Source organism: Orycteropus afer, unplaced genomic scaffold (assembly GCF_000298275.1).
Source record: "Orycteropus afer afer isolate SDZICR_OR568_19922 unplaced genomic scaffold, OryAfe1.0 scaffold00109, whole genome shotgun sequence".
Taxonomy (NCBI): domain Eukaryota; kingdom Metazoa; phylum Chordata; class Mammalia; order Tubulidentata; family Orycteropodidae; genus Orycteropus; species Orycteropus afer.
In genome coordinates this window covers 7,839,707-7,862,513 of record NW_006921696.1, presented here as the reverse complement: position 1 = coordinate 7,862,513, position 22,807 = coordinate 7,839,707, and the positions used below count along the sequence as shown (strand labels likewise).

The 22,807-nt window shown below is 38.9% G+C and overlaps 1 protein-coding gene across 1 annotated transcript in view; it reads left to right on the top strand.

Annotated features, from left to right (window-relative positions):
- Positions 1-22,807, top strand: part of ARHGEF26 (Rho guanine nucleotide exchange factor 26) — a 197,140-nt gene that overhangs the window by 156,383 nt on the left and 17,950 nt on the right. Inside the window, exons 9-11 of the mRNA XM_007943568.1 lie at positions 667-756; positions 5,514-5,668; positions 20,902-21,111. Coding sequence (XP_007941759.1) covers positions 667-756; positions 5,514-5,668; positions 20,902-21,111 — 455 coding nt within the window. The remainder of the gene's footprint in view (positions 1-666; positions 757-5,513; positions 5,669-20,901; positions 21,112-22,807) is intronic.

Genomic DNA, 22,807 nt, shown 5'->3' with positions numbered 1-22,807 from the left:
ATATATATATATTCCTTTTTTAAAACAGACTTTCTAGTTAATAAGAAATACGCAGTTTATTTTTACTTAGATCCATGAACTAAGTATGTATTAGAAACCTATCAAGGGACTGTGAATGCATTCAGTCTGCAGATAACTCAGAACTTCCAATTAAATGGAATTTCTCTTAGCTTGACCATGCTTGCAGAATGATTAGCTATCAGGCTGCAACCAAAGCTTTCCTCCTTTCATTGCTGTTTGCTGGTCACCCTTTGTGTGCATCTCTGTCAGTGTAGGATGTCTTTGAATTTGATAGTCTTCCTTAAGCTTCTCTTATTTGGAGGAGGGGAGAAAAGGGTATCGCTTGCCCTTAGGTTGGAGAGGTCCCTGTGGGCCAAGTAAGGAGGGAGGAGCAGAGAAAGAAGCAGAAAGGACCAAGATGAGAGTGGAGTGGGGTGATAGGATAAAAAGACATACAGCATATGTGTCTCTAAAAATTTTCAGGACTTTTTTCTCTTGTCTTCACTTTTAATTTTACAGCTTCCCATGAATTGTGTGTCTTAACCCTGTGAAACTATGAGTTCTTTAACTCCCCATTCGCTCAGCATTTCCCAGGAGAGATTTGCATTTGAAAGTGAGATTATTCTCCTTGATCTTTTAACCCTTCTCATTATTCTGTGTTCCCAGTTGGTTCGACTGTGCAATGAAGGGGCCCGGAAGATGGAAAGGACTGAGATGATGTACACAATTAACTCCCAGCTGGAATTTAAAATTAAGGTATCCACATGCCTCTTCACAAACAGATTTATTACATACTATTGCTTAAATCAGGAGCTCTGGTAATGTAATGCCTAAGGCACTTGACTGCTAACCAGAAGGTTGGTGGTTCAAACCCACCAGCCACTCTTTGGAAGGAAGGTTAAGCAATTTACTTGGTAGTGATACCACCTAGAAAACCCAAGGAGGGGTCATTATGAGTCCCTCTGATTTGATGGCACATAACAACAATAACAACATTGCTTAAATCTTCTCTAAATGAGGAGAGATAGTTGAGGCCAAATTTGGTTATCAAAGAAGGGCCATAAACTGATAACAGAGAGGCTGCCAGAGGATCCTTCAGACAGTTCAGCTCTCTCTCACATAGGTCAGAATGGCCCTTCTCCAGGCTATGAATGAAGAAGTTAGCATTTTCTACAAAGCACTGTTTCTTTTTTTTCCCCCAGAAAGACACCAAACTTGGGGAAGTAGAGAGTTAAAATAATAGAATTTAAGAACTGTAAAGAGCCTATTAGAGATTTCTTTAGTATTTCTCAAAGTCTGTAGCAAAACAGTGATATCCCATGAGTTGAACCACAGTATTCTTCTAACTCATAAAAGGATACTTCTTTTCTAGTTTGTGAAAAAAATCTTGTTAATGGATGGTTCATCTCCCTTAATTCTTTCTTGAATATGTTACTTGAGTATGATACTGCTGTTCTGATACTGATACTGCTCATGTAGTAAGCAGAAGCTCAAGTGGACCAGACTCCTGTGTGCCAGGAGGGAGGAGCTGGATAAGGTCAGTTGTGAGCCATCTGAAAAGTGACACGATCAGATTGGTGTTTAGCAATTTATTCTAAATCCAGAAGTCATTAAAAGAAAAAATTTTAAAAAATAACCTGGTAAGTGCAGCTATATTAAATTTATTTTAATTTCTCTATAAAGGAAAAAAATGAAGGCATAAATAAAGTAAAAAGGCAAAGAGCAAACTGGAAAAATATATTTCCAATCCATGTACAGACAAGGGTTGATATCCCCAATGTATTAAAAAAAAGGGATAAGAAAAAGATCTAAAACCCTTTAGAAAGTAGCAAATCAGAAAACTTCTAAAAGAAAAGGAAATACAAATGACTCAAGCATTTAAAAAGATGTCTTACTTCACTCAGAAGAAAATAGCTAATTGAAAGTAAAAATGAATTACACCTCTTAGATTCATAATAATGCAAAGGTTTGATAACACATTTTATTGTGGGGAAGAGGCACTTTCGTATGTTGCTCGTGAAAAGATCGTTATAACCCCTTTGATGGACAATTTGGTGATAACTATCAAAACTACAAATGCAAGTTACTGTGACCTAACAATTGGACTTTTGCATGTTTTGTTTATTTGTGTCCATTGAAAACCCTATGGAGTACAGTTCTACTCTGACACAGATACACCCATAAATATATATGTGAAATTATATGTATACAAGATTATTCATATAATTATTTGAAATTGCAAAAGAGTCAAAACAACCTAAATGTTTATCGGTAAAGGACTGATTACACAGACTGTGGTGTACTTAAATAAGATGATGTCATTCAGCTATTTTTTAAAAAAAAGCCATAAATTAAGTGATTGAGTGAGGTTGTGGAATGTTGGTTCCTGGATGAATTTGCTGATTGGTGCTTGGGGCCTTGCTAACAAGTGGAATTCTAAGATACAACAGGCACCAGAAGGAACTCTTAAGATGTTAAAAAGTCTTTGTTCCAGAGCAGCTCCCCCTTGTCCCTCTGGCCCATAAAAGTAGTTAAAGTGTATGATGAAGTTAGTTTTCTAGGACGCCAAGTAACACAAAAGATCATGGAAAACCTCTTCTCTGTAGAAATTATTTCAGTGGTGTTTAAGATTCATTTTTGTTCATGAATTTTTTATAGCTTTTGGTTTGTACTCAGAAAAAAATCAAAATGATTTTAATCTTCTAGAAATAAATTCTGAAATGAAAGTTTTATAATAAAAGATTTTTATTTTCAAAAGAAGCATAGACATACTGAAAGCCACTGGTAATTTTAGGTGGTTTTTTAGAAATTTACTTTTGCCTTAGAAGAGGATGAGACTTCCATAAAAAATCAATCCGCTTTAAAACAATGTAACAGCAGAACACCCTTTCTTCCTCCATTTCCTAAATTAAGAAAAGTCATAGGGTGACATGCACCGTAAAACTTAACCGTAATATGTCCTTGGTTCATCCTGTACGTGATGCAAGAGAGCACTGTGTTCCCAGTAATTATACCCCTTTGGTTGTATCTAACCTGCCACATGATTCTTTATGGTGACCTCTTGTGTGTGCTGGGAGGTCCTCCAGAGTTATCGAAACCATCTCTGTCTTTTGGTCTTTAATGTCTCAGCTATTGGATAACTTTCTGATTCAAGATTTTGAAACTGAAAACTCCATGAACTGCCTTAATAGGCAGTTTTGAAAGTTAAGAGTCAGCCACAATCTTTCATCTTTGTTTTCAAACCTTCAGAAAAATAGTATGATCAAAAACCGTCTTAAAGAAGTCCTTTTTAAAGTTAAAAAATGCTTGAAATCATGTGTAATCGTATGAAAGCATGTGTGATTCCTTGGATACAGCCTTTGATATGAGATTATGATGGATTATTTTGGAAGAACTTGACCTTCACAGCCAGAAAGTGGTGCAATGCTTTCAGGGATGAGCTTCTATGGGAAAAATTACCTTAAATTTAAGGTGTTCATAACCTTCTCCTTTCCTCCCTAATATCTCCAATTTCCTTTAGCTCTTTTCCATCATTATCACCTGAAAAGAGGGGCATTAGGTTGTACTATATTGTTGTGGTTACCTGGTGCCACTCTGACAAGAATATACCACAAATAGGATGGCCTTAAGAAACAGGAGTTTATTCTCTTACGCTTTGGAGGCTTTAAGTCTGAGTTAAAAATGCCAGGTTGTAGGGGCTGGGTGAAAGCCCCTTAGCCTTGGGCTTCAACTCTGCCTCCAGCTCCCAGCCCACTGATGCTAGAGGCTTTTCTTCACTCAGACAGCTCCTGGCTGCTGAGGCTGACAAGCACAAGGTTGACAAGTTAAATGGCACAGTCTCGATGTTACCAAACTACATGGCAGTCCATTAATTCAAGTCCATTGTAAGTCCCAAGGTTGGCAGAGCATGGCAGGCTGCTGAACAATGACACGGCTGCATGCAGGGTTCAAGGTGCCATAAGCTAGAGACTATCCCCAAGGCTTCTCCTTACATACAGGAAGCAGACCACATCTCAAAGGCAGCTACTCAGCTGCCTGTGGTAGAGCCCACCATGGAGTTGATTGCCAGTCTCATCATGGCAATAACTACCACCAGCTGCCCAGCAACTCAACCAGGCCCAGCCAAGTTGACACACAAACTGAACTACCACATTTACCATTCTGTGTGTCCAAGAATTTTTGCTTCTTTTATAGATATTGGGTTTTTTACATCAGAGTTTTGGCAGTAAGTATTTCTGATATCTTAAGAACAGGAGAGAGAGGGAGAGGGAGCACTCTCAAGGGTAAGGAATATCCTGTAGTTTTGAGATTTAGTTGGCTTATACAAGACTGAATAAAGGGAAACAGTATGTATGCTTTGGAGACAGCCTTTTCTATGAGATTCCAAAAATCAAAAAAAACAAACTCAGTGCCGTTGAGTCGCTCCGACTCATAGCGACCCTCCTTGGATTTCCGAGGTGGTATCATTATGGAAGTAGATTGTCCAACCTTCCTTCTGTGGAGTGGTTGATGGATTTGAACCGCCAGTCTGCTGGTTAGCAGTCAGATGCCTTAGGTAGTACACCATCAGCATTTTGGAAGAACTTCATCTTCACAACTAGAGAAAGTGGCCTGATGCTTTCAGAGATGAACTTCCACGGTACAAATTACCATAAACTTCAAGACATACGTTCTCAAGAGTACGGCTAAATGCATGACCAGTAAACAAAACAGAAGTTTGTGGAATATTTCCCTCTCTCTCTAGAATAAAATCTTTTTAGTTTATAAGATAAATGTGAACGTATTAACTGTAGTTGTCTATGTTTTTCAGGATGTTTAGATTCTGTCTTGAGATCTTTAAAATAACCACAGTTTGTACTAATAGATTTCATTAGTGAGCTTTTCAATTTTAAGTGATTTTGTATCAATCTTCTTTTTCAGTTGAAGGTTACTGAAAGAGTCCTGGTTTTTGGTGATCCCAATAATGTTTTCTCATTGTATTTTAGTTGTTATATTGGAAAATTGATAGTTTTTATATTGGAAATACATTGTTCTTTTTCATTCATTCTCCTAGAGAATGCACTGCACTTCTCTGATTATATATTTAATAAGGTGCCTTTGTTTCTTTGGGTTGTACAAATGGTTAACGTACTTAACTTCTAATTGAGAGGTTGGTAGTTTGAATCCACCCAGAGGTGCCTTGAAAGAAAGCCCTGGTGGTCTATTTCTGAAAAAACAGCCAATGAAAAGCCATATGGAACACAAGTTCTGCTCTGACACACATGGGGTCACCATGAGTCAGACTCAACTCCACGGCAACTGGTTGATTTTTTTTATTACACATCTACAAAATAAAATACCACAATATGTATTTTTTTACACATTTTTTATTACACATCACAAAATAAAATACCACAATACTACAAAATACCACAATATGTATCATTTGTTTTAATGTAAGTTTTATATTCTACTTTTGATAGTTACCAAAAGACTTTAACTTGGCCTCAGATGTTGAACTTCTGTTTTTGTAGCCCTTTCCTTTAGTCTCCTCTTCCCGCTGGTTGGTAAAAAGAGGTGAATTGACAGCCTATGTAGAAGACACTGTGCTTTTCTCAAAAAGGACATCCAAACAGCAAGTCTACTTCTTTCTCTTCAATGATGTTCTCATTATCACTAAGAAGAAGAGGTGAGTCTTTTTCTGATGGTGCTGGTTTTACATCCCAGTTTTAAAGTTCTGTAATTCAGATGACTGTTAGGGGTAGCCACCCTTTAAAATCTTGAGATGTTAGCTGTGTAGTCTCTACAAATCGAATTACAGTAACATCAGTGTCACTTTCACATGTAATTTTCTATACCAGTATGACTTAGCCCATCACCCACATCATCATTCTGGCCCACCTCTGCTGTGCTTTTACACTGTGCAGGCCACTGTTCTAATCATTTTTCACGTTTACATCACTCAATTTTGGTGACTTCTGTGGGGAAGTATTAGTCCCAATGAGTGTATTTTAACTTGCTTCTGCCCTAGAACGTTTGTATAAAAGAGGTAGCAGTTGCTCAGATTGAGGATATTTTGGGGGTCAACTTTTGGGGCTCCTTGTGGCTTAACTTAAAATCCATTCTCTTAATGATTATTAGTCTAAATGATTTCCCCATGACTGAGAAGGTATTAGCTCTTTTCCTTTCTGAAGGGTATAAAATAAATCAGTTGGTTGGCAGAATGTTCATTCTTCACAGTTTAGAATTCTGGCCGTGTTCACGTCTAGCTCCAGGGAGATGTCCAGAAGGAATACTGTAGAAGGCCTTTCTTTACAGTATTTGTTTTGTTGCACTGTCCTTTCTCTCTCTGTCTCTCAACACACACATACACACACTTCCATCCCTCAGCTCTGCCATTCTCTAGGGACCATTCTTTATTAAATGTACTCAATATATGGGATTGTAAAATATTTTCCTGCTGGTCTTACATAAATATTCCATTTTTTCCTAGAATATTAACTTAGAGTAAAAGCATAAATCTGTAGTGTGTTTTTTCCCCATGTGAAGGAAAAGATGGCGGGCTGAATTGATGGCATATGATAGGAGCAGGGATAGTTCCTAAGGTACAGTTTAGGCAGAGTGAAGAGAATTGGAGAAATAGATCTCCATGAAAATACAAAATAAATGTCAAGTTTTAAAAGAAAATGAAATATTTGTTTAAATTCTACTTCTGAGTTGCTCTCTTTCTAACTTAAAAATTCTCACAAAATTGAAATAGAAGTTTTTTTTCTTTTTGTGCTTTTTAATCAAACCATATTGTGAATTATTTCAGCTGCTTGACTGTGTAACTGAAATGGAAACTTTGTATGGTTTACCATAAAAAGTCATCATGTAAATTTTACTATGTTGTTGTTGTTGTTATGTGCCGTCGAGTCGGCCCTGACCCCTCCTTGGTTCTCCGAGGCAGTATCACTACGGAAGTAGGATTGCCCAACCTTCCTTCCGAGGAGTGGCTGGTGGGTTTGAACCACCAGCCGTCTGGTTAGCAGGCAAGTGTCTTAGCCACTATGCTACCAGAGCTCCCAAGTACATAAAGACGATGATGTTGATTTTTCATACTTAGGAAAATAGTGTTTTCATATCTCCAAGGAGGAATTATTTTTCATACCTGGGTCAATTTGAATAGTTTTAGTAGCTAAGTAAATTTTGTAAGTAAAGATTGAAGCAGAATTATAATTTTATATTTATATGTTTTATTGATTTCCTATAAGATAACATGCTTCCTTACTTTTTTGGAGATGTTTTGTTTTTAGGAAGGAGTAATTATACATGTCTCTTCAAATACCAGAACTCTTGACTTTTAACATCTTCCAGCTGTTGAAATATTTGTTCTGTCTCAATGAACCAAATGCCAAATGCTTTAACTAAACTTTTTATTGTAATGAAAAAACATACATTAACAGCACCAAATCAATTTTAAAGATATATGTAGTTTTGATTATGATATCTTCAGTGACATTCATGGAAGCACGGTTATTTAAGCCAGCACAGTACAACTTTTATTCATGGACTTGTACAGAGCTACCCAATCAATACAGACTTTGAAAATTAGAATTAAGGTATATGCTGTTCTGCTTAGCAGCATTTTTTGCCCTCCAAGGGACATTTTGCCATTAAATTCCATGTTACTTTCCTTGTTGTCCCAGTCCCAGGTATCCTAGCTATTTCAAGTGTATCTAAACTTGTATTAGTAATAAAGGAAAGAAAAAATATTCAGCTCCAGTTGAAAGGGTAACCTGAGTACCTAACTTTGTCTTTACCAAAATTGGGATTTACTTGCTTTTGACAAATCTCTTACCAGATTTCTGGAGTCCTCTTATCTAAGGGAATAACGTTAGAGACCCAAGTTGTTTATGACCTGAATATGTGGTGAGAGTGATGAGCAGACCACAGAGAGTTGATTACCAGCCTTGTTAAAAATGTACAGTATGCACAGCCATATTTACATGATCGTTTCAAGGAGGCAACTGCAAATGCCTTACATGCCAGAGGCAGCAGCCAAGAGATGCAATACCTTTAAGGAAGGCAATAATTTAGTCTTGACTATGGGGTACAGAGAAAGGATAGCTACCTGTGCTGGCTCTTTTGGACTGATCTAGCCACCCACTGCCTTACTGTAATTCTGTGATTCAGTCAGGAAGCTTATCTGCTGGACCGCCGGTGGTTTTCAGCTTCAGGGAGACTTCCCAGCTACTGAGTCAGTCTGCTCGGGAGGACAGTAACTCTTCCTCCCCTGATCCAGAGTAGCAGATGGTTTATGCTGACTACGTTCCAAGATTGCTGGGATATGTGGCCAACTCAGCTTTGTAGGACATGCAGTACTACTTTCTAGTGCCTTCATGGCTGACCTTGGTTAGTGGCCATGGGAGTATATTCCAGGACAAAAATTTTCACCTTTTTAGAGTATCAAGAGAAACTTTAAAGTCTTCAGGAACTCTGGGCTGCTTGTATGAGTAGTCTGTTCTACCAGGTTTCAAAAGGATACATGGCTAATTTGACTACTTTGGAGGAGAAACTGAATTCTGTGGTATTTGAAGCTTTAACTGAAGGATACCTGGATACTACTAGAGGAGGGCTTTCAACCTTGGCAGTGTTGCCATGTTGAATGGATAATTCTTTGTTGTAAGAAGCAGTCCTTTCCATTGGATAATGTTTAGCAGTATCCCTGGCCTGTACCCACTATTTACTGTAGCACCACCCCCCTCAGTTGTGACAACTAAAACTGTCTCTGGACATCATTGCTAAATGTCTCCTGGAGTGGGGACAAAATTGATCCTCAGTTGAGAATCATTGTACTAGAATGATGACCAATTATATACCATCTTGGCCTTCAGGGCAGTGAAATGTACGGTCAGGCAGTCAGGACTGACACAGCAGTAATACTGTAACATAAGATTAATAGGTTATTGTTTTATACTTATTTATACTAATAAATAATAACTTAATATAGTATTCTACTTACATATAATAAAAATAATATTATAATGACTCATCCATCATGGTGTCCAGACTACACCCACAGGTATAGCTTTTTGGGACAAGTACTATTGTTCCCATTTTTGAAAGGGGAAAACTGAATCCAAGACCTAATAAATATGGTAAAACCTGTGAAAGCTGAAACCTCTGTAAGGTGGAACCCTGTCAGAGAAGGAAAACTCAAATATTTTACACTGAGTAGTTAGCGATAGAAAAGTGGTAAGTCTGTACTCTGTCGGATGTGGAAAACTTGAGAGGCCTGGGAAAACAAGGCAGTCCCATTGAGTTCTGGGGCTCACAGGTTACATTGTATATTCAAGCTCTCAAAAGATTTATTTTGTAATGTAATTAACGGTTTTATTCTCCTTCAGAACATCTCTTACATCTGGCTTATGTGTTCTCTCCTACTTTCTTCTAAAAGTAAAAACAAAATCTCCCTCCCCCCAGCCTATCACCATTACTTCACATAAACACGTAACTAAAACATGCTGTAATGTTTGCTCCCTCCTCAGTAAGCCATCTTCATATATCCAGTCACTCCATGGTAAACCTGATACTTGAATTCTCCCTTTACCTCACCATGCCCATACCTAGTTAGTCACCAGTCTTCTAAATAGTCCATGGAACTGCTTCCCTGAACTCTTAATTGCCACCACTCCCCCATCTGTTCTGCATTCCACAGCCACAGTGTTCTTATTCAAAGACAGATCTGTTCAATTCATCCTGTGCAAAAAGCCCTTACAAGGCCTTACCTTGCACTTAGCATAAATTCAGATCCTTGAACCATTTTTCTAGCCACTAGAACCTAGTACATATTTCTGTTTCTGCCTGGAATACTCTCCCTCTTCCCTGACTCCATGCTCACCCCATATCTTGTCTAGGCAAACTCTTTTTTACCTTTTAGGGCTTAGTTTAATTGTCATATCCACTGGGAGTTCTCCATCCCTCTAGAATACGTTCCTTTCTCCTGCTCCTTGGTTCCATAAAACCTTTTCTACCATAACCTTTGATGTTAGTTATGTGTCCATGTCTATCTGGTTCACCTTTGTACCCTCAGTGTATAGCCGAGCATCTGGCCCACATGATCATTGAATAAATATTTGTTGAATCTGATCCAGTCATATAGATAGTTAATTTTAAATGACTTGAATGAAAGCATTAATCATTGGGCAGGCTCTCCTCCTGACACCCCTTCTCATCTCCAGCTAAAATGTCCTTAAATTATCTTTTATTTTTAAAGATATGTATATTCTACTCCATTATATATTCATTTTTAATACATCTTTTTAATTACTTAATTTTGGCAGAACAAATCTGGAACTTTATGTGTCATGTTGCTTCTCATATTCCCTAGAGTTTTTACCCATGTACTTATCCATAAATGCCACATACCTCAATTTAAAAAGAAACATTTAAAACTTTATTATTGAAACTGTTTTTTTGTTTGTTTGCTTTTATTTTGTACTATTGTATTAACTAATGTTTTGGGCTTCAAGTAACAATATAGATCTAAGCAACAAAAAATGTTCAATTATCTCAAAAATAAAAAGTCGAGTGAGTTTGGAAAATCCCCATATGTTCTATTGTCTTTGAGAGATTCACTGTAGGATCATTTAGGAGTTTATGGCTGCAAGTAACAGAATTCCCAAATAACAGTGATTCAAGCAATGAACAATTGTACTCTCTTATTAAACATGAAGACTGGGGGTAGTTAGGCCTAGTCAATAGTAATCAAGAATCCAGCTCTTTCTATTCTGCACCTGATCCAGGATCTGTGTGGACTTTTTCTACCCATTCTTATAGCTTCATATATATGCTTCATTGCAGATGGCTCCTGCAGTTCTAGGCATCATGATTTCATCCAAAGGCATAGGAGGGGGTAGGGGTGATACCATTCCAAGGGACTTTTACTTAAGTGACTTTTATTTTTATCAGCAGAGGAAAACCTTTCCCAGGCTATCCCCAGAAGACTTTTTATATTTCATGGGTCAGTCTTGAGTCACAAGACTTCTCCTATTTATAAGGGAGCTCAGGTACCATAGTGCCTAAGGCACTTGACTGCTAATCAGAAGGCTGGTGGTTCAAACCCACCAGCCACTCCTCGGAAGGAAAGTTGGGCAATCTACTTCTGTAGTGACACCGCCTTGGAAACCCAAGGAGGGGTCGCTATGAGTCAGATCCGACTCCATGGCAGTGAGTTTGGAGTTTGGTAACAAAGCAAGTGTGTGATCAAGGGGAATAGGGGAGCCAGGATTGTTTTGGGACAGTCATGATCTATTGCCAGGGGCTGCACACATTGGGGCTTGAGGAACAAGAAGGTAGGAAGAATGGTGGCAGATTAAGTAATAGACAGTAGAAGGCACAACTACAAAACTCCCTTTTCCATGGAACATTTAATTGGTTAAGAAGTTTATGAGTCATTTGAGAAACCTATGGGCCAACAGGAAGAACTCTTTAAAACTACTAATACTTTCTCTCTAGGATACATGTCATTAGTTTCAAAAGGAGGTAGAAGTGACTAGTACTAGAATCCACTTCCTTTTGGTTGTTGTTAGTCCAGTGGTGGTTCATGTGAACATTCATCAGAAGTGTCTTTTTGCCCCCATCAAGCCAGATACACCCTTCTGCACACTTAAAAGCACACAGATAGATCAGCATGGGGCAAGTGTTAGGCATAATAGAAAAGAATGCTGAAGTCTAGTCTAGTTATCTCTAATAGTAAATGAAATCATGTCTTGATTTGTTTCTTTCATCTTCTCTGTTTTCTACCTCCAAATGATTCAGCCATGATTTTTTTTATTATTTTATTTCACTATGGAAGTAGATTGCCCAACCTTCCTTCTGAGGAATGGCTGGTGGATTTGAACCTCCAGCTTTCTGGTTATCAGTCAATGCCTTAGGCACTACGCCACCAGAGCTCCCTCCTGATAAATCAGTAGTAATAGTAACACTGATGATAAGACCGTATAGTATGCAGCACGTATAGTGGGCTATTCCTGTACTGAGAGTTTATATGCAACATATCATTGAATCATCACAGCAGCTTGTGAGCTAGGTACCACTCCTAACTCCATTCTATAAAATATTGTGACCTTTTTCCCATTCTATAATATAACTGGGAAATATAGCCTAAAGACTTACACCTTTCTTGTTTGTTTTGAGAAGCAGTTTTTCAAAAGCCGGTTTTTGTTGAGTGAGCATTTTTATAGTTTCCCTGTTCATAAGTTGTTGTTGGGTGCCACTGAGTTGATTCTGTCTCCTAGAAACCCCATGTGACAGAGTAGAACTGCACTGTAGGGTTTTCTAGGCTCTAATCTTTATGGGAGCAGATCACCAGGTCTTTTCTGTCACAGAGCCACTGGGGAGTTCTAACCACCAACCTTTGGGTTAGCAGCTGAGTGCTTAATCATGGTGCCACGAATACCAAATTGTTTTTTCAAGCTTTCTTCTACCTTAAGCTAATACAGCATCAGAGTGTGGGAAAGATAGTCTCCCTCTCATAACATTTCCTTCCTGCAGAAATTTAAGACAGTAGATTTCCATTTCATGGATTCATAGTTCATGGTGCCATAAATATCATATGTATTGGCATAAATTGGGCCCTGTTACATATTACAAATCATCAAGTTTAGCAAAGAATATTCTATAATAGCATACTGCCAAGTCATTATTATAAGTTCATAAAACCAAGGACTTAAGTTAGAGCTTGAATTTTCTAAAGCAGTTTGAAAGTCCAGTGGCTTATACTATGTAGGCTTTTTGGAAAGGATCTTGGCCTGGTTTAGTCTAAAAAATTTAGTTTTGAATTTTTCATTGGAAAAATGATAGAAAATTCCCTAACATAGAAGATGGAAGTCACCTGCCATTATTTGTCTTCCTCTTTAAGGGTATCTTGATACACAGAAAACAGTAGGACTTTTCTCTGATTCAAAGGTTTTTTTTTTTTTCCTGGAGGATGAAACTTGATTATTTATTTCTGACCTCTGTGGCATTGAGTTTTAAATTCAAGATGGTGAGATGGTGGGGGGAATGCTGTTTCCTTTTTTCTCTCTTCCTCCTGTTGCTTTACATACCCTTGATCTGTTTGACCATATAAGGAGGAAGGCTAGCGTTTCTTCAGGATCTTGAAGAAGAGTCAGCATTGCCTTTACATGCTGGAAGCTATGTTTTTGAGAAGCACAATACTGATGTCTGGAGTCAGACAAAACTAGGAGCAAATCCTGCCCCTGTGAACTTGGGCAAGTTACTTCTAATCTCTCAGAGATTCTCATGCTTGGAATGGGGATAATAATGTCAACTTCCTCATGGAGTCTCTGTAAGAATTCCTTGAGATAGTTTATATAAAGCACTTTCAGTGAATGTTGTTGTTGTTGTTGTTGTTATATGCCATCGAGTTGGACCTGACTCATAGCGACCCCTCCTTGGGATTCCAAGGTGGTATCACTATGGAGGTAGATTGCCCAACCTTCCTTCCAGGGAGTGGCTGGTGGGTTTGAACTGCCAGCCTTCTGGTTAGCAGTCAAGTGCCTTAGGCACTATGCTACCAGAGCTCCTACTTACAGTGAATAGTCCTTGGTAAGTGGTTGATTCATGCTATGAACATTATTCTTAGGAATGTGTACCTCTAAAGATAATGCCACAAATCACATTATTGCCCTTCTATTCCTAGATTTTCTTATTGTTTGAAAAAATGGTTTGAAACCTTTTGCCATTGTTCTACAGCTGAAGGTTGTGGCACACTCTGGGGCTGGACCTAGATGTTTGGTCTCCAAAATAGGGATAAATGCATTTAATTTCATACTTGCCCCTCCCCATCAAGAAAGCACATCACATGGCAAGTGAGTGAGGGATAACCATTGATCAACTTTTTCTCTTTTTTAAGTTGGTATAAATCATGTGTAAACGTTTGTAGTAGCAAATTTCTTTCAGTGTCTCTCACAGCTGATCACAAAACATTATAACATTGTAGCTGAAAAAAACAAGATTAAAAAATGAAGTTTCTCTTTTGAACAAAAGGAAGTCAGTGGTGATAAGCCTGAATTGGAGTATGGGGATTGTTCCAGTGATTTGGAGCAGCCTTGTTACCGTAATCTTAAGCTGCCCACTTGTTCTTCAGAGCTTGCTTAGTTGTGATTGTGCCAGGGAGGGAACTTTGATAAGGGGCTAATGGCCTCTCAGACCCGCCCATCTCTTTTTTGTCAAAGGCAGTGAGTTTGGGGCACCACATGGCGGCCATAGAGGTGCTGGGTGCAGAAGCTGATGATCCCTGGTGACAGGCATGGGGACTTTCTGATCCTATTATGGATCACTGGCCATCTTTCTTGGTGACAATGAATCACAACAGATCCTTATTCTACCAACAAATGTGACCCTCATCTCCACTATTTGTTATAGTCTTGACAGTAGGGTAGGAAGTATGTGACATGTTTGTCATTTTTCAGAATTAGTTTGAAAAACTGAGCAAGTGCGGTGGATTGAAGTCAGTCTCTGGATAAATACACCTTGTTTTTTTCTGGTCAGAGCACTTAGCAAATTATGGCATTTCTTGATATGGGCATTCAGCTATAATTATGTTTAGTCCACTAAATTAATTAGCACCTGTAATTATCAGGCTTTTAACAAAATGTCAGGCAATTTAAATGCATGACGTCCTGTCAGAAAATTAAAAAAAAAAAAAAAAAGAACTATTATTCATTGAGCATTTGTTGTAAGCCAGACAGTAAGGGCTTTACATAAGAGATAATGCATGTATTATCTCACTTAATCCTCACAACAATCCATGAGGGTCGATATTGTTTTGTCCCCAATTTACAGATGAGAAAACAAACACAGAGAGCAATCAGTTACTTGCTCAAGATCACAAAGTGATCCAAATCAAATTCATGCTCTTACCCACTGTGCTGACCTTCATTACTTTAAAATTGAATATTGTTGTAAAAAGCTGTGTATAATTCCAAAACCAAACTATAACATTGAAATTAATTGAGTCAGATGAAAGAGTGTTCTTAACACTTAACTTGAAACAAGTTTTAGCATAGTTCAGTGTCCTCCATTGCAAAAATGTTTTAACTAGAGTATTTTTATTCCAGTTAAGTACAAAATCTAGGGCATAGATTTACCGATCATGTTTCCAGAGGAGGAAGAGGAACTAAGTTGAAAGTTGCAGAGCAAGGGCATTAGTAAGCATCTAGGAGGGAAGGAGCGGGGCTCTCCTGTGATCTTATTAAACCTCATGAATCCTGTGAGACATCACTATGGGAAGGATGTCAGAGCCTTTAAATCCCTGAGAGAACTGTGAGAAGGTCTAGAAGAAGATCTTGGAAAGTGCCTCCAAAGATGGATGACTTAGAAATGTCACAGAAGCCTTTAGAAGGTAAGAGTTTAAGGATGTCCCACGTATTCAAATTTATCAAATTTTGTAAGGAGGTCAAGAAGAATAATGATGATTTGAGGTCATTGGATTTGGATGGTGTTGGCCCACAATGACCCTGGGGCGTGGTTTCACTGGTAGGAAGCACAGGGGTCTGCAAAAATGCAGGCAGCTGGCAGCTCATGAGAAATTTGTTTTGGTTTCCATAGATTCAAGTGAATGTATTTTCAGGACAAGGTGGCTGTATGAGAGTTTTAAATGAAAGCTATGGAAAGGGAACTACAGAATAGGTATAAAAAGTAAATGACACTGTCTTAAGGATATATGCAGAAAATAAAATAGTACTTTTTTTTAAGAGAAAGCTGGATAACATCTTTTTTTTTTTTTTAATTTCACCCTTTGCAAAAAGAAGAACTGGGAGTACTGGTTAGGTTTATAGCCTATTAACTTCTGGCTACAAATGAGAGAATTTCAAAACAAAGGCAGGACTTGAGGCCACTCTCGATGGCCCATAAGCTAGGGCTGAAAAACAGTGGGCTGTGGGGAAGCTGACTGCCTTTACCATGGTAATCTAACCTTTTCCAGTCACCATCTTTCCTTTTACCCGCCTGACTCCTAGCCTTGTCCATTCCTGCTCATCTTTATTAAGTACCTAAAATGCTAATTAAGGTTAAAATATTTGCACACACCATCCCCTCTGATTACCAGGCAGTCCTGAAGGGTCCATGAGGAGGGGAAATACCTATCCTGTCACCCACCTCCTCCCCATGTCTCTGACTTACTAAGAGATGTAAGGGCATATCCTGTTTTAAGAAGTAATGATGTTGAGATCCAACTATATTTTTCTATATGATTTGTTGTTGCTGTTGTTGTTGTGTGCTTTTGAGTCAGTTCCAGCTCATAGCAACCCTATGTAATAGAGAACTGCCTCATAAGGTTTCCTTTTTTTTTACAAGAGCTGATCACCAGGTCTTTTCTCCCATGGAGTGGCTGATGGGTTAGAACCATTGACTTTCCACTTGATAGCCGTATGCTTAACCATTCTACCAACAGGGCTCCTTACATAGTTCACAAATATCCCAATATTATTTGTTGACTGGTAGTCACCAATTCCCCACAAATTTGAAATGCCACCTCTATCATGTGCCAAATTCCCAGATTTTTTTCATGAACCCATTGTTTCACTAATCATCTCAATTCATGACCCAGGCCCAACCTTTGAGTTATTGCAACTTTGCAGTATGTTCTAATACATCATATGGCTAGTTCATTCTCATTCTTTTTCACAAACTTTCTAGTTGTTTGTGCATGTTCCCTCTCCCTGCCACTCCCCAAAATAAAACCCTGTTGATATTTTTATCAGGACTGTGTTAAAATTATTTATTAATTTAGGAAGAAGTAATACCTTTATAATGTTAAGCTTTCCTATCCACTAATTCAGGTTTCCTTCTCTCTCTCTGAACCATTTTAAAGTTGTCTTCATGTAGAAGAAATTTGTTAAGTTTAATGAATATTTATGAGTTTTGTGGCTTTTATAAATGAAATTACTTCTTTTCTATTTTCTAACTTGGCATTGTTTATAAGAACTATTGGTAGGAAAGCTATAAATTTTTACCCAACCCATTTAGTGAATTCATTCTCACTTTGTAGTATGTTTTAAGTCACTTATGTCATCTGCAGATATCAGTTGTTACTTAATGCATGGCAAAGAAAAGATTGCATTATCCAACAGTCACTTCATCTTAGACATGGCCTTAGGCATCCATGGACACCTGGAGTAATGGTACTCACATCTGTACATTAATTTTTAAAATATTTTTTTTAGCTGTGAAATATGTCAAATATAGAAAGTTGTCAGAAACTAACATATTGTTGTCCAGATTTAGCACATACTAACTTTTGCCATGGTGGTATCAGGTCTCTCCTTTTTAAACAAAAAAGATATATAATACTGCAGGTATACCTCAGGCCCTCCACCTTCATCTCTTCCTCCTCATCATCCTTCCCAAAGTAACTACTATGCTGCAGTAGGTGTCTGCCATTCCTGGGCCTACTGTTACGTATTCATAGTTTTTTTTTTTTTCAATTAATTGTAGTAAAACGTATATAGGAAACATGCCATTTAACCATTTTTGTGTGTATAATTCACTGACATTAATTACATTTTCCATATTATACAACTATCACTACTATCCATTTCTAAATCTTTTCATCACCCTTAACAGAAACTCAGTACCCCTTAAGTAATAACTCCCTAGTTACGAAGTTTTGTATTTTAAAAATGCACGTATACTGTGTAGTTTTAAAATGTTTCTTGATGTAAAAGTAGTACATATATGCCCATCACCAAAAGTCCAACCTTTATAGAAATTTATGGGACAGAGAGTTAAAGTGACCTTTTAGAAGAAACCACTATTTGCATTAAGATATGTCATTTTTCTACCCACACTATTAGGTGCACATAGTAAAATTAAACACTGTCTAAGCTACCTAAAAAAGAATAATTTCCAGAGGGAAAAATAGTGAAGATATAAGTTTCCTATCATACCCTGTTCTTTACTAATAGTTCTTTATTGTGTTTTTTTGTTGTTGTTGTTGTTGTTGTTGTTGTAAAAAAAATCTCAAGAAAAGTTATGGGACTACAAGTGGGTTTCAACTGGGAGAACTATCATTGTTTCTACCACAGAGCAACAACACATATAGACTTGATTGCTGCCTCTGATTGGAGCCACTACACACACAAGTCAGACAGCCTTGATGAGCAGCTGGTAAACTTGGAGCATATATAAGACAATCAGAGGAAGTCTACATATAAACCTCTCCATGCGAGGAAAGGTGGTTTTTCCATTTGCCTTTTTCTGAGCAATTTAACTTCCTAATTACATGATCCAAATTGTTTCAGAGACTATGTAAACCATATGTTTGTTAAATGATAGAGACAAACATGTGGAAGTCTGATTACCATCAACTTCCCTCAGGAAAGGGGTTTCTTTCCAAAGCAGCATAGCCAGCTTTACAGTTATTGGATGTTGAGTGCGTAAGCAGAGAGGGAAATAGAGTTGTAAACAGCTGCATCTGGCTATAAATTCTCCTCTCCTCCATCTTAGGCTCAACTACATATTTTGTATGTTCTGGGTGTCTCTGTGCTAGTCTGAATGAGGTCTGACAAGCTCATTGGAGATGATCTTGCTACGTGAACTTTCAGTTAATTACCTTAGCAGATTGTTACCTTAGCAACAAATACTTTTGATCAGAAAGGCAATATTTTGCTTTTATAGATGATAATTGGGTTTCCTGATTTTGAGGGAAGAATCTATCAGAATAAATTTTAGGAAGAATTATAAAGGTTTTCAACCAAAGCTGGGAGGAGGTGGTTGACAAGCAGAAGTCAACACTGAATGAAAGAAAAGTTCAAGGAATTATGGAGAAAGTAGCATATTCTGAAATTTCTAGCACCTTTAATTGGGTACAAGAATTTCACATTTCTCTTAGCTCCCCTATACACTTCCATGTATTTTTGTTAAATAGGTATTGGGTGTTGTTCCTACAATATATTAGAATTTATAGCATATTCACCCATTTACTCAATGATTATTTATTGAGCTCTCCCATGTGTAGTTGGAAGGAGGCAGTAAATGCCAGTCACGTATGACCAAGGAGTTGAATGTGTATGCAAGCAGTGATTATACCCAACCAAAAAAAAAAAACCAAACTCACTGCTGTCAAGTCAGATCCAAATCATAGCGACCCCTCCTTGGGTTTCCAACTAGGTACCAAGAAATCTGAGTTGAGTAATTAATATTCATGGAAGAAATGCCATGAGGAGCATAGAGTTGGTGGATCATGGGAAATGGTGGGCTAAAGAATTGTTGGAGTTAGAGACTCATAAGGGGATGGTTAGAGGGTACTGTGTTTGACATTGGGATTATGAGACTGCTGTAGTTGATGGTAATGACAAGGCCTGGCTAGTGTATGATGATGGCTGAGTGGCTAAAGTAAAGCAGAGGACAAGATTGCTGGAGAAGAGGAAATCAAGAAACTGGGAGACCAGGGTACTGGAAGTATCTGCTATGTGGAAACTGCGCCCATCAAGAATTATGAAAGAGGTAGTATTGGTGGGCTGCAGTGAGCCAGAAACTAATTTCTTGAAGGAGGATGGGGAGTGATCCAGGGGTGTAGAGATGACAGTGATTATGAAATAGAGCCTAAGCTTCAACGCTGAGGGCTCTTTGGAACAATGGTCTAAAGTCAGCGGTGAAGAGGAGGCAGGACCCATAGCCTGTCATCCACCAGGCAGAGTGCCTTCAGAGGAAGCAGCATCTTCTGGGGAGGGCCAGAATGGAAAGGGAGTGTTCAGAGTACAGACTGAGAAGTTAGGGGGTTTTACTACAGTCTGGAAGATGGGCCCAGATTAGGGGTATACACAGTGCTGTGGGGATGATAGTGTAGGGGAATGAAGGATACTGGAGGTCTTGGGCATAAGCAGAGTCCCTGGGAGGTGAAAACAGTTAATGCACTCAACTACTAATCAGAAGATTGGAGGTTCACATCCACCCAGAAGGGCCTCGGAAGAAAGACCTGGTGATCAGCTTCCGAAAGAGCAACCATTGAAAACTCTACACAGTTCTACTCTGACACACGTGGGTTCTCCATAAGTCAGAATCAGTTTGATGGTGAGAATTTTTTGGGGGGGAGGGGTAGTATAAATAGAGATAAGAGAGGATGATGAGGTTGGTCTTGGTTTCTGAAGTAGGTAATGAGGCTGTGAGTATTGGACAGAGGGATGAGTTAGGCATCTTGCCAGAAGCAAGCAGACCTCTGGGACTTTTCTGTCCTGCACATGGTGGTTTGGAGGCTGCGATTGAGGCGTCTTTACTCAGAGTATGTGCAACTTTGGGGCTCCCATTTCATCCTGCGAATGGAGGTCTAAACAGCTGTGGGAGCATTACCAAGATGCATACAAGTCTCACTTGTCATAAAAGTTCCGGGATAACTTAAAATCAAACCTAGAGGGTTTTAAATTTTTTTAAAAACATTGCTTTAAAAAAAAAAAAACAACTAAGATGCAATTTAGTACATTACAGAAAAATAGTAATGAGCAGGTTTAATTTGTGAGGCTTTCTATTGATTGAAGGGACCCTAGCTGCACCATGGGTAAGTGCTCAGCTGCTGACTGAGAGGCTGGCAGTTCAAACCCATGAGCCAGTCTGTGGGAGAAAGATGTGGAAGTCAGCTTCCATAATGATTACAACCTTGGAAACCCTGTGAGTCAGTTCTACTCTGTCCTATAGTGTTGCTGTTGGAATCAACTGCATGGCTATGGGTTTGGTTTGGTTTTATATTAATTCATAATCAGTGGTTATAATTCATATTTTGGTTCATATTTTAAAATAAATGATTCTCTCCCTCTTTGCACTTCCTGCCCTCACCCCACCACTACTACCACTTTCCCTGAAAATGTGACTTGAAAACTGACAGTGTCACAGCATTATCTACTGAGTAACTGACATTTTGTTTCCCTTCTTTCCTTATAGTGAAGAAAGTTACAACGTCAATGATTATTCTTTAAGGGATCAGCTATTGGTGGAATCTTGTGACAATGAAGAGATTAATTCTTCTCCAGGGAAGAACAGTTCCACAATGCTTTATTCAAGACAGAGCTCTGCCAGTCACCTCTTTACTCTGACAGTCCTTAGTAACCATGCAAACGAGAAAGTGGAAATGCTGCTAGGGGCTGAGACACAGTGAGTATGTGAAGGGAGAGGGTTCCCGAATATCTGGTATCATTTTTCCCCAGTAACTGCCCTTGGTCTACAGTGTCACTAGCAACAGAAAAAACAACAAACCCATTGCTGTCAAGTCCATTCTGACTCAGTGATCCCTGTTACAGATTAGAACTGGTTCATAGAGTTTTCTTGGCTATAATCTTTATGGAAGCAGAATGTCAGGCCTTTCTTTTGTGCAGTCACTGGGTATTCCAGTTACCTAGTGCTGCTCTGACAAGAATATACCACAAATGGGATGGCCTTAACAAACAGGAGTTTATTCTCCTACAGTTCGGAGGCTTTAAGTCTGAGTTCAAAATGCCAGACTTTAGGGGCTGAGGTGAAAGCCCCTCAGCCTTGGGCTTCAGCTCTGCCTTCTGCTCCCAGCTCACTGGAGCTAGAGGCTTTTCTTCACTCAGTTCCTGGCTGCTGAGACCTACAAGCCCAAGGTTGACAAGTAAAACGGCATAGTTCTGGTGTTACCAAACCACCCAGCAGACCATTAATTCAAATCCATTGAAAGTCCCAAGGTCAGCAGAGCATGGCAGGGTGCTGAACAACAACACAGCTATACGCAGGGTTCAAGCGTGCCATAAGCTAGATACCATTCCCCAAGACTTCCTTATATGCAGGAAGCCAGCCACATCCTAGGGCAGCTACTCAGCTGCTCACAGTAGATTCCACCATGGAGTTGATTACCAGTCTCATGATAGGGAATACTATATCCAGCTGCCCAGCCACTCAACCAGGCCCAGCCAAGTTGTCATGCAAACTTAACTAACACACAGGATGAGTTTGAACCTACCAGCCTTTCAGTCAGTAAACCAAAAAACTAAACCTATTGGTCATTGAGTTGATTCTGACTCATGGCAATGTCCTATGATATAGAGTAGAAATGCTCTGTAGCGTTTTCTTGGCCACAATCTTTATGGAAACAGCTTGCCAAGGCCTTTAGTCATTGTCCTGCTAGGTAGGTTCAAACCACCAACCTTTAGGTAAGTAGCCAGGCACAAACCATTTGTGCCACCCATGTACCTATAACAACTGTAGCTACTATTTACTTATTGAGTGCCTTCTGTGTGCCAAGCACATGGTCTGGATGCTTCGTAGAGATGCTGTTTTTCTCATCATGATCTTCTCAGTGTCTTTGAGGCATGGGAGTTGTAATTTTTGTCCCTATAAGCCCTGGTGTGAGGAGCCCTGGTAACAGAGTGGTTAAGCTCTTGGGTGCTAACAAAAAATTCCAAAATCCCAGCCGTGCTGTAGGTGACAGATGTAACAGTCTGCTTCCATGAAAGTTACAGCCTTGGAAACTCTGTAGGGCAGTTCTGCTCTATCCTATAGGGTTGCTGTGAGTCAGAATTGGCTTGACAGCAATGAGTTAAGTTCTGGTAGGTGCATTGTGCTTCCAATGGTGTGGTTTTTATTTTTATAGAGTAGTTTAAAAATCATTTCACTTTGATCATTGACAAAAATATGACCCCCAAGGCTTAGGGAATATAACTCAACTGGTAGTTTGAATCCAGACTATACATTTTCTTGTTGTTGTTGTTGTTGTTATGTACTGTCAAGCCGGACTTGACTCATAGCGACCCCTCCTTGGGTTTCCAAGGCAGTATCACTACGGAAGTAGATTGCCCCATCTTCCTTCCGAGGAGTGGCTGGTGGGTTTGAA